The sequence below is a fragment of the Pyrgilauda ruficollis genome, unplaced genomic scaffold, assembly GCF_017590135.1.
Source record: "Pyrgilauda ruficollis isolate IOZ18807 unplaced genomic scaffold, ASM1759013v1 scaffold4, whole genome shotgun sequence".
NCBI classification, from domain to species: Eukaryota; Metazoa; Chordata; class Aves; order Passeriformes; family Passeridae; genus Pyrgilauda; species Pyrgilauda ruficollis.
Window position 1 is genome coordinate 20,958,649 of NW_024525489.1, and position 12,929 is coordinate 20,971,577.

General features: G+C 42.6%; 1 protein-coding gene across 4 annotated transcripts in view; it reads right to left on the reverse strand.

Annotated features, from left to right (window-relative positions):
• MEIS1 (Meis homeobox 1) overlaps positions 1-12,929 on the reverse strand; it is a 107,301-nt gene that overhangs the window by 44,484 nt on the left and 49,888 nt on the right. For all 4 annotated transcript variants that reach the window (XM_041477000.1, XM_041476999.1, XM_041476998.1 and 1 more), the window contains one exon: positions 6,625-6,770. In XM_041477000.1, the coding sequence (XP_041332934.1) occupies positions 6,625-6,770 (146 nt within the window). The remainder of the gene's footprint in view (positions 1-6,624; positions 6,771-12,929) is intronic.

Sequence of the window (12,929 nt, forward strand, 5' to 3'; positions counted from 1 at the left end):
AGCAAAGCATCTACTGCTGACTTAAAAATTCTTATTACTGCAAACATTCTTGCTGGTTAACTCATTTCCGAGAATATTTATGCAAACAAAAGGAGTTCTAGTACAACCAGAGCAAGTGTAATTTAGCATCTGAATTAATGTTTATCATGTTTCAACTTTTCAGTATTCCCTTGCTTCTACTCAGATGTGAAATTCTGCTCGTGTCTAAATACTAATGTGTTTCAGCAGCTTCAAAATAATTCAAATTCTTTAATGTGCTAGTGGCTTCCACATTGGCACAATAGTGCCTCCAAGCTAGAAACTGCGGGAAACTGGGGAAGAGGCAGGATAGTCCTTTGGGAATAGACATACTCTTCTCTCTCTCTCTAAACTCTTGTTGGCTCAGGTTATTGGCTACCTTCTGATTTCAACCAAAATACTTCCCTGGATCACTGCCATTCCCAAGACCTGTGAGGAGCCCCGATGAGATGTCACACACCCTGTAGTTTAAGACATGATGGTTGTCTTCAATAGAAATGGAGCTAAATCACAGGTGTTAAAAAAACAGATGCTGTAACTACACCACACTTCTGAATGTGAGAAGAGCCTAAGTAAATAAGCTGTTTTCCTTGAACTAACTGACTAGAGCATCCTCTATTTTTCCTTTCTGTTCTAAAACTAGAGTTTTGTAGGACAGCTCAGCACTGACAACTTAAATGATCTACAAGCATGAGACATGCTCTTTCCAAGAAATCATGAAACTGGAGCAACAGCAGCATTGCCAAGGGTATCACCCAAAACACAACAGTTTTCTTTTAAAATGGCAAAATTTCCCTCATGCTATAAAATGGATCAATCCTTGGAAGCTGAACAGCAGGCCAAAGCTACAAATTTGAGGACAATTGAAGAAAATGCTGGAGTTTTCAACAGTCACTGCATTCCATAAAACTCTGAAGGGTTAAGAAGTTAATTCAAACACAGCTACCTAAATCCTCTTTGTCCTCCTATCTGGAGCTCTCAACTCAAGTGGGACAGAGCCCCAGAACAATTATCTTCTCCCATAATAACATTTTGCATTTTCTGCCATTGGAGGTGACTGCCACAGCACCTCCCCCAGCAGAAGGGAGTTGAGATCCCTCCTTGTGGGTTACTTGCACCAACCTATGCTAGATGCTTTTGTTGGATGTTTTGATAGGAGCAGGAAAAGCCCTGGCTCCCACCTTCCCAGTCAAGGGGATGGTGGTGCATGAGTGACTCAAGGGAAGCTAAAAAGCCTGGCTTTTCCCAGGAATTTGGGACAGCTGGCACTGAGAAATCTTGCAGATGTGGAAGAAAGCTTTTTACAGCTTCATCCACAATAAAATCAAGTGAAAGAGGAGACTTGCGTATTTGGGATAAAGTGGAAGGACACCCCCACCCATTCTGAGACCAGCATATGGAAACCTGACCCCTGTTACGCAGATGAGCTCCAGGAGCCCTCTGGCATTTTGCAGAGCAAGTACCAGTTGGTGCAGGATGGAGACTCACTGAAAGTTGCACTTTTTAGGTGGGAGGAGGGAAGGGGTGTTGTTTTGTTTTAATGCTTCCAAATCACTCAAGAGAAGAACAAAGAAAACTTGGTTTAGCCAAGTATTCTCCCCTTTCCATGTTTTCAGCACCCTAGTTTTGGACCCATCTACCCTTTCACTATACTCCTTTCCAAAACCAGTCAAGCATCCCACATGGGAGTAGGGGCAGGCAGCCAAATTAACCCCACGCTTCTACCAAGGCAAAATCTCATAACTATGGAGGGATGGGAAAAGACATGAAATCGACTTGTTTTGACTTTAAAGACTTTTTTGACTCTATTTTAACTGGTAAAATATTAATATAAAAAGAAAATGGAACTAAAGACAGAACCAAATGGCATAAATTTTCTATCACGACAACATCCTTGAAGCGATGGGGACTATTTTTCTCTGCTAGATTCAAATTATCTACTTCCAGTAAATTCTTTTACATATAAAAGCTTTACTAAATAGATTGCATATTGCTTATTTTAAATTTTCTTGTTTCATATCATGGCATCAAGTAATCAATAAAGGTTAAAAATACAGATATATAACAGAAAAAATCCTTTCACTTAAAGTCAACATCTTTCAGCCATGTCTTTTACTTTCTGCTCAAGTCTCCCCTTTCAGTAAGATTTAACCTCTTAAGGAAATTGTTTTAAAAGCAGTTAAAAATAATGATTAAATTATGGGATTTACATGAAAGAAATCCTCAGCCCATTCATTTTTTTTTAAATCATGGCAATTTGTTTTTTAAAAGGTGTTTGAAGTCCTCAAATCTACCTCTTGGCACCATTAAAAGGGAGTAGTTTATAATCCCCTAATGTGCTTAAATAAAGCCTTCAATAGTTTAAATTGTTATTAAACATCTTTTGGGATTATAATTTTATGGCTTTTTTTGCCTGATTAGATGATGAATGTGAAGATCATCAAATACTCATCATATAACAAACCAATTACATTGTATAATCCCCAAAATGAGGTTTGAATCCCAACATTTTAAATTAAGCTGGATTTAAAGGATGCCGAGTAGTCACAATGAGTGAAAAAACCGCTTGAAAAGACACCCCACAAACTCCCTTCTCCAAGTTTTGAACAAAGAGGTATTTATATCAATTCCAATTACCAATTTATACCAATAATACCATTGCTGGGACAAAAACCTAGGATGGGCTGAAGCAGAAACTAACTCTGTTGCCATGATTAAATTTACACAGCTTTAACTGTAAACAAGATTATTTTTTAATTCCCCTCCCCTTCCCCCAAGTTTTTCCTTTATTTCACAATCCCTGCTGAGGGATGTACATTACAGTGAGGAGATATGCTTGAAAAATTTGGGGGAGAGATGAACTCTGAATAGGGGTTAACTGATCAAAAAAAAAGTTAAACAAAAAAATTCAGAAGTCTAAAAGGCCTGCAAAACATTACTGGGCAGCTCTTCCAACCCAGATGTTTAAGCAAAATTAAATCAGAACAGCAAACAGTTAAAAAAAAAATTCCTACAAAGTCCTAAGTGTGAGTCTGGTCAACAGTTTTGCAGTTGCTTTAGCTGTTTCTGTTGATATTATTCCAAGAGGGGAAAAAAAAAAAGGCAATTTGGACGAATTTATTCCCTGATTTACCCCTCAAAAAGCTTCAGAGCACACTGCCTGCATCTGCAGAGGACAGTGCTTGCCTACCCTTTGGGCATATGTCAACTCAGTTCTGCACACCAGTCAAAATACTGGGGGGGTGCTTGGCTGGAGCCTGATACTGAGTGGGAACTACTGCCCAAACACTTCAGCATCCGGAGAGAAAAAAATTAATTTCCTCCTGAGCATGAAACAAGAACTAGGGGACAAACCTTCGGAAATGAAGTCAGTACACAGAGGAAGACTTACAGCTCTTGGAGATGGAATAACTCCATAGAAGGAATTAACCCAACCTATCCACTTTTGAAAGACTATATTTGTCCAATATTTATTTTAGGTCTTTCCAACCAATAATCATCAGTATGACAGACACAGCAATTACTGTCTATTTTATTTAATTCCATGCCACTGATGTGTATTAATATTACAATTGTGAAAAAAAATTTGCTTTTTGAAAAGGAGGACTCCCAACTAACACCCCAGTTAGGAAGCACCAATGGTCAGTGGGATGCTGTGTTTTTGCACTTAACTGCTGCTCATTTGTTCTCTGCCATTTTTCAGATGGCAAAGTGAAGGCAGGTAAAGTGCTGGGGGAAAAAGGGAGGTATCACCAGTCATGACATCCCCTGCCTGAACAGAACCATCCCTCTGTCTTTCCTCACCTCCCACTTTAGGGAGGACCTTGTGTTCATCCTACAAAAGACCAAATCCACTGATAAACAAATGGGTAAATAAATAAATAAACAAACTGTATGGGATCTGTGGTTTCCTCAGGATGATCTCCCCGCTGCAGCAAGGACATTGGGTGGGAACAACACCAATACCATTGTGCAATGTTATAAGAGCAGCCATGAAGCCCAGATGCCCTCAAAAATGAACAGGAGTTTTCAGTCTCTCCTTCAGTGTCTCCACCCACTACTCCTCAGCTCTTATCACAGCCATTTTTTGGGCCTGGGTATGTTTTGGTGGTTTTTTGCACTCCAAGCAGCCTGTGAACATGTTCTGTTCTCTAGCACTTGGAAGAGCCTGCAATGTTCTGCAGACATGTTCTAATTCGAGGAAACTGTCCAAGATCCTACCCAGGGTGTGTTTCAAGGTCCTGCCTGGAGGTCAGACTGGATAAACCAATTCTGTTTTATTGAATTGATCAGATAAATCCGGATCTACCATGCTGCCAGGAGAGGAGAAAGCTACCCTGAAAAAAACCTGCATGTTTCACATGGCTGGGCTGGCTCTGCACAGGGGATGGTGGATTTTCAAAGCAAGCTTTAGCTCAATGTTACAAGGTAGAAAATGCAGCATTGCATAGGTCCTGGAAGAAATGGTTCTTTCTGTATTCGAGTTTTCCAGAAGCAGAGACCAGCTTACGAGCAGATGTGCAGATATTTTCTCCCAGGGGCTGCTAGGAGCCTGGAGCAAGCTCAGCAGGCACTCTCCTCTTTTGAACACTTACCACACAGGAGAAGAGTGAAAAGCCACTAAAACCCTGTACCTAACACAGGTGAAACAGCGAGGGGGTCTGTTCAGTCTGTTCTCTGGTCCTGAGACTAAGCACAGAATTAGCTACAGGGTCAGGTCAAGCTCATGTAGTTAAATGCTCTACACAGGGTGGCTCCTATCACAAAGGCTTTTTAGAGACACCCTGCAGCTTTCTGCCATATTCCCAGGAAGGCATTTGGAGGGGGCATACCCAGTCCAGGCTAAGAGTGTGCTGAAGACTGCTCAAACAGTTTGCCAGGATTGACCTTTGTGTTTCTGTGCTTAGATTTGGGTGATGCTTTATTTACTGGCACAAACACAGCAACAGGCCACTTTCAGGAAAAAAATATTTATACTGCTTAACTTGCAATTCCTCACTGGGAACTACAGGAACTGACAAGCAGTTCAGCATTTCCTAGTGTGCCTTGTCCTGACTGCAGAGCTTCCAGGGCCTCCCGATTCCTGAACCTACACCAGGTGCATCAGCCTGGTGTGAGCACTGCTGCTGGCACAGCACCCATGGACTGCTCGGGGGGTGGATGTCCTTAACCTCACATCTACCTGCAGAGAGACACCAGGTGTCAACTCATCTTGGGTGAGGACTTGCAAAGGCAGAGCCATCAACACCAAAGGCACCTCAGCCTTTGGGAAGCGATGGCACCGAACACACCAGACAGGGCTGAGGACCTGGCAAAGCTGGGACATGGCTGACATGGAGTCTGCCAGAGAGACAGATTAACCTGGAGATATCTGAGGCCCTCTCTGGCCTCTGAGGAGCAGGGCTCCAACATGAAGGTTCATTCATAGCAACCCAGGAGCGCACAGGACAGGATTCCCTGCCTGATCCCCGTGCTGACAAGAGTCATGGCAGATATCTGGTTTCTTGGCTCAGCAGGGGATGGAGGGGTGATGTGCATGAGCACTTCCTCTGCTTTACGAGTACACCCTTGGCACAGCTCCCACCAGGGCTGGGCAAGCTGGCCAGCTTCTAGTTTCATCCTGACCCTAGCTACAGGCAGTGGAAAGAGTCAGCTACTGGGGTTAGAGGCAGGAGCCCTTCTTCACCACCACCTGCAGACACTCCAGCAGCCCCTGCCTGACCCTTATCCTCTTAGCAGAGAAAGGCTGAGGCAAAACCCTAGGGCTCAAAGCCCAGATCCCCACTGTGGATAAAAACACAGTGACAGATCACCACAATTTGATGAAGAAGGAGAAACACTTTTCTAAAGGCTAATGTTAGAAGGTGTGGTGCATCTTATAAAGCCTTGAAAGCAGCATCCAGCTTAACCCCACACACCTGTACAGAGCTTTGATTTCTAATCCTAGGAATAAAAAACCCCATAGAGGTAGCTGTGGTAACAGAAATAACTGTGCATACCCCCACCACTCCCTAACATTAAATACAGGGGTAACTTACACTCTGGGAATGAGAACGTCTCAAAGAAAAAAATTATACTTTGCTATTAAACCAGATACATTCAGACCTTTCATCATGAAGCTTCTGATGATCTCTGACAAACATCTGAATAAGGTCTTTGTTTGCTTTGGCTTTGTTTTTTAATCTCCCCAATTGTTTTCTGCAATTCTCTGGAGCACAGAACCAGGGGCCAAATGCTGTTCTGTGCTCCAAAGCAGTGATTCCCACTGCAAAGCAGGACAGGTCTGCAAGGTTGTATTCATATAAGCTTTAAGTAAAAATTACATTTGGCAGTGATGTCCTCTTAACAACTGTGTCTCAAACAAACAAACAAACAAACAAATCTAAAAACAACACACACACACAGAAAAAACCCCATACCATAAAAACATATGCTCTATGCTCTTCCCCTGGCATCTAGCAAATGAGGCAACAACAACAACTCTGCTCGGAAAAGTCCCTCTACTGCCTGGCAGCAACATCATACGTATTTTTTGCTTTCTAAGACTACTACAACTATGACATTATCCATGTTTTATTTTGCATATGTGATCTAGAATTCACTTACTGTTAGATGCTGGAACAGCCATGCCCTCATGATATTTGTGGCTACTTTGGGAAAGATGCCACGCTTTTTATGTCGCTTTTTGTCCTTATCTGGATCATCATCATCACCTGTGCTGGGGGAAGCTACACTGTTGTCCAAGCCGTCACCTGTAAATATAGTGAATCAAATTTTGACTTATGCTACCTTTATATACTTCAGCCGAAGCCTGGCTTTGGGTATAAACTGCATGAATATTTAAATGAGGTATAAATTCTTTAACACCGTAATTCACCAGGGGTTGAGGGGATGGGGGAAGTGGGGGGGGGGGAAAGACACGGGGAGAGGGAGGAGCTCAGAAATGTGTTAGCCCCACGCCGGTTTATCTTGAAGGACAGTGTGGCCATCTCCGCCATTGTAACCCAGAACAAAAAGTGCTTACAAATTACAAAAAAATATTTACAAGCATCCGACTTGCAAAGGTGGAAATGCTGTCTCTTCTTCACACTAGGTCACTTCCCAAAGATTCATCCCAATCAGCTACTTTGGCTGAGCTGACAATTAGGAAAGTATCAGTGGTGTTCTGGGATGGGGATCATGACATGTGTGAAGCTGGGTGCCTCATCCCGCCCTGGGGTGTGAAAAGTGGGGTGAATGCAGCTCCCTTGCAACATCATATTCTCTCAGCAAATTCAGACAAAAACAGATGATTGAGGCATTGCATATGTTAAGTCTTTTACAGATGTTGGACTTCCCCTAATTCTTCGATGGGAGGTGGGTAGCTAACTGGGTCCCCTCTTCCCAGCCCCAGCCAAAAGAAATTCAGAGGGGGATAAGCAGGCACCAATTTGACATACACCATTAGGAATTAACACCCTGCTTTGTGCCAGTGTGCTGTATTTGTAATAGGTGTCTGCTTCTGTGAAACAACCGCTGATCCAGAATGAATTTCCTTAATGCAGAGAAGGTCTCAGACAGTTCTCATCACATCAGCAACATGTCTGTGGGAGGATGCCACTGTGTAACAGCCCGCTTGGGTCTGGGCTGATGGCTTAGCGGCCAAGGGAAAACAAAAGTTGCAGTGCCTAGCAGTTTGCATGCAATTTTTGTTGCAAACACTGAAAGCAGTTTATAAACAAGCCCACAGAGCAAGTAAGTCTTTGCGTTGAATGCATGTGGACTGAACAACATATCCTGGCTTACAAAGACCCTGTATTTGTAGCAACATGGAGTTGTGATGTTATTAGGGAAGTGTTTTTTGCACCCCCAGGCAAGATGATGAAGAAAGTAATCTCAGTTTGGCTGAATACAAACTATCTCTGTTAGGGACAAAAATAAAATATGTTTTAAAAAAGGGATGCAGACTGTCATGATTTGTTAAACAGCTTTCAGCACCAAAAAAAAAAAAAAAAAAAAAAAAAGGCTATTATTAGTGTTGTATTCTTAGCATGTTACTGACCGTGGCAAATTTATAATTGTCCTTATGACTTGGTCTGTGTCTTTAATGAAACTGTAACCTTGGATAGTTACAGACAAACACGAGATTTTTATGAAGAAATTAGATATCCAACAAATTCTTTGAAAGCCCAGTACGTAAAAAAGGGCTTTTATACAGAGAAGCAATTCACCATATAAAATAATAATTCATAAAAGAAACATGAGCAAAGGAAACAACTCAACAGCATTTAAAATTCCACGGGCTAATCTACTTTCTGTCTGCAAGAGGCAAACAAGGAAAAGAAAAGTATTACGCATTCATTGATTAAAAATGAAAAGCTTCTAACCTAATGACACTGCCTTTCACCACCTCCCTGCCATCGTCCACCCACCCTCTCCCCCCACCCCATTTTTAAAAAAAATATACTCATTTCAAACCCCCTTCAGATTAATTTAGCAGGCATTGCCTCATGCCTGACGGGAGGAGGACTCATTGATAATTTATGGAAATATCTACTATAATCCAAGGGAGATGACTTTTTTTCCAGCTTTGTGCATCAATAGATAATCAAGGCCTTCAAGCAGCCTTAGCTTCCCATTACCTCGGGCAAAAGAATTCCTGAAAGCATGCCTCCAGGGCACCTGAATTATATCCTCCATTAGGGGAGGAAAAGCTTTCTGCATTCCACCTATAACACTCCCCAGAACCTTTCCTGTTTATTTCTGCTGTATGAAAGCAGAAGCATTAGGAACAGGATTTTTTAAGTGAAGACTTATGTAGATACAATGGAGAAACCTTTCAAGCGCGAGCCAGATCACCTCCTTCAATCCCGGGCAGTGACCTATCCCAAATAAAAGGTTTCTGTTACATCATTAGCTCAAGCCAAAAACAGCCTTGGCTTAATGCATAGTTTGTTCTTCCTACTGTTTTTAGGCAAATACTGCTACTTTACTCCCGTCTGGGAGGGAAATTACACTGCTGGGCTGTAATCTAAGACAAGATTTTCATTGGAAGCAAATGCTTTCAATCCAGTGTAAATACTGGTGTATGTTCAGAAAAGCCTAAAACAATAAACCCTGGCCTCGACCAACACAAGTTAGAGAAAGTGAAAAGCGGGGAGAGGATAAGAAAGCGGCCGGCTATCCTCGGAGCAAATGCTTCAGTCGACTTCTGTAAATTGTTTAACCTCTTCCACTTTTTTTAAATGGAAAATTGATCCCGTAAAGACTGAAACCACAGAGAGAAGTCTAAATGGTCAATTGTGGATTTTAGTATTTCCATCTACTTTGCAACTCGATACACTCACCTCTGTGAGGTCTCCAGAGATTTCCCCCTCCTTTTCTTTTTCCCCCCCTCTTTTCCTCCTTTTAAAGATCACTAAACAAACTTGAAGCACCACTGACCAGCCACACGGTAGCAGCTACGAACTGCATTTGTAAAATGTCGGTGGCAACTCTGTTCCTGGAGTTGACTTCTCCTGCCGCCAAATGAAGGCGAACTGAAAAGGTGGAAATAATCATAGAAATGATGCTAGTCCATAAACAAGCTTACAGCCTCATTAGTATAGCGGGAGGCTCCGCTGGGTGATTTATGCTTGTTTTGCTGATGCCATGAGGAAATGCCATAGGGCAACTTTAGCCAGCTGCTAATGGTTTCTGACAGCTTCTTAGCAACTAGTGCAAGCAACGCCGTGGCGTTTGCTAGTGACAGAAACCGAAAATGTCATATTATCTGCCCATGTGTCACGAAGTCCGTGTGGCAATTAACTAGTAGGCCAGTGACTGAGGGGCCACAGGCTCTTCAGAATGGCCCATGGCTATTTGGGGTCAAAGCGGGCGCAGCGTTCGCCTTTATGCTGCACATATGCATGGGTGTGTGCATGATCCCCATCGTGCTCCCTCTGCCCCACTCCCCGATCAGTTTGGTCCATGCAGATCTTTTGTCCATGGAGAAACTCCATCTCACTTTCTCTTTAGGCATGGCATGACATTATCAGAGGGACTGCAAGTAATCTGTCTTGATATGATGGTTGGAAATGGCACTTTAATTGGCAATACCTGATTCCCTGGTTTTGAGTGCTGGATCTGAAGGTGCTAGCTGTTTTTCTGCTCGCTCGCAAATTAGTCTAAAAGGATTTAAGATCACTGAAGCAGACTCGTTGCCTGTCAAATTGCTGGGAGCACAGCAACTCTGCACAGCAACTAGATGCTATTTAAAAAAAAAAAGCAAATGCAGAGCCTGTAAGGAGCAGAAGGAGAGCCCAGACTCCGCACGCCCGTTCCCTGGCGAGCAGAACCAGGCGCTATATGTCAAACTGTCAAACCTTTCAGCGTGGCCGTTTGCCCTTTCAAATAATATTTAAGAATTGTTTTTACACAATTTTTTATAGGCCATGGTCTAGTGAAAGAGGCCAACCAACAGAGAAAGGAATTTGTACTACAATTCGTCCGTGGACGATTTCTTGCCAGACCCAGGCCAGTCCCCACGGAGCGAGGCAGGTGACCTGTGGCAGCTCCCTGGCTGTTGGGGAGCTCCGATTTCAAACGCCCTCAACTCCAGCATCCCCGAGTTGCCTATTTAAGCACACCCAGGCATTTAGGCTGTGCTATCTTGTTCCATTCAAGAAAGGATAAAGCAGCATTTATCGTATTCAGCCTTGCTGAATGGCTCAGACTGGCCATGCCAGCAGGGGCTCCTCTCACTGCGTTCCCCTCTCCACTGCCACTGCGCCTTACAACTTCCCTTCCCCTCCCACTCCCCCAAAAATCAGAGGTAGAAGCAGCAAAGGGCAAGCGACTTTACAGCAGCCCCTCAAGTGGGTAATGCTCTCTTTGTCCCGGGTGATAATGTTATAAACCTCTGTTGACAAAATAGGTGCTTCTGGAGAGCAACTTGGCACAGGCACTTGCCTTCAGCAGCCATGGTTGTGGCAGGAGTTTACTGGTGATTCCAAGTCTCCCTCACTCCCACACCAAACTCCAGTTAAATGTCATCACCCCGCAACGCTGGAAAGTCTGGCAGTGTGGCACAGCTGGGCGACTTTCAGCCACTCCAGCGCCCAAATTTACTCTCAAACCTCAACCATCGAGGCTGCCCAGATAGGACATAAATATTCCCAATCCCAAGTCATGGAGGTTTCTGAAAGGATGGGAAATTCAGATGTCCTAAAAACTCCAGCCTTTTGCTTGACTACAAAATCCATGCCTCTGCATGGAGCTCTTTAGATGAAGGTCCTCAAATGATTTTAACTGACCAGAAACCTCAGTATCGAAGTTCCAAATACAGCTTTACTGAAAGTACCTTCCAGATGTAACAGGTTATTTCTCACTCCACATAGCCATGTCCTACTATCAAGTCTGCTTCCCATTCCTCTGACAGGACATATGAGAGAGCTTTTGGGGTCTAGTGTTCAATTTTCTGGGAGGGGGTAAGAGCAGGGCACCAGCTTTGCTGAGGTATACCAAACAATATGATGAACACTTCCAGCTTATACAGTCCAGTTCTACATAGGAATCTAAATACACTGCTTTAAGGAGTTCACAGGAGAAAATGTGAAAGATGTGCACCCAGAAGCCCTAGGAAAGGCCTGGAGCAACTTTTAAGTGGACTGACTAAAAGCTCCTTATATTCAACTTATTTGTATGTGTCCAAATGTCTTCCGTAAAAAAGAGTTTCTGTTTCCTAGAAGAACTTCACAGTTTGCATGGAACTTTTGTATTTCATGAGCTAATATAAATTAAATATACACTGTGTTTGGACAAAACCTGTTGACTTCTGTACTAGATTTATAATGTATTCAGTGCTATGAACTGAAACATCTAACATGATGGCCCAAAATTCATGGTCTTTTCAATAGTGTCTTTTTCTTTCCTAATTCTATCATAATTTTTTGCAAGAATTTAGATACAAGTTCCTCAAATTCCTGCTTCTGGCAGCATGAGAAATCCTAAATTGCCAAAGCCAAATATTTAACTGTTCAGTGTCCATCCACAGCTCTGTTGGTTCCTTTCTCTTTTAAATATTCCAAGAACCAAAAACTCTTCAGTAACCTTTCCCAGTAAGTGGAAAGGAAAATTCATTAGCTTCAAGCAACATAATGTACTAGAGAGATTGTAAGTGGCAAAATTGCTTTCCTTAACCTTTCTTCTGTGTCATGTACCAATTTAGAGTAACTACTGTGATTTCCACAGCTTTACCTATGTTATCCCTTACAGAAATAAAATTCCAGTTTTCTGTATACTCACACATCCACCATGACAACTTTTTGTGGAGCAAACCAGGTTTATGTGTGACATTTTCCTATAAGGTACAAAATTATGAATTCTCAAAAAAGGCAGGTCCACAGATGGAACAAGCTTTTCTGTGAAGCAAGAGAGGGAATACTGTTCACAGGAAATAGAACAAAGATCACCATTTCAGACCACCAGCTTTGAATGGTCTTGGGCAATCATAGAACGTGGAAATTCCTTTATATGTATATAATTTTCAATTTGTTTCAGATACAACTAGCTCCAACTTGGCACAGGAATGCAGTGAGCAGAAGTCGCACCCAAGTCTCTCTGACGTGAGTCAGTGCAGCAATTATTGATGTCCACAAGTACCAAAGGACCAGTTCAACACTCAGGAAGTATCACTCCTCCTTAGAGCAAGGTGGCTAAAGAGGCAAACTGAGCAGCACAGGGGCTGAGTGCTCGGGTATGCCAGGAGAGAGCTGGAAGGCACTGACACAGTCTGTGGGTATGTACCCAGCTGCTAAACCAAGCTGTACCTATCCATTGAGGAGAAACATAAGTTTTAACATTAAAAGGCCATTAAGTTTAGAATATTTCCCCAAAACACATTATTTTAAAATTTAAAAACACATGCATATATTGCCTATGTAACATTAATT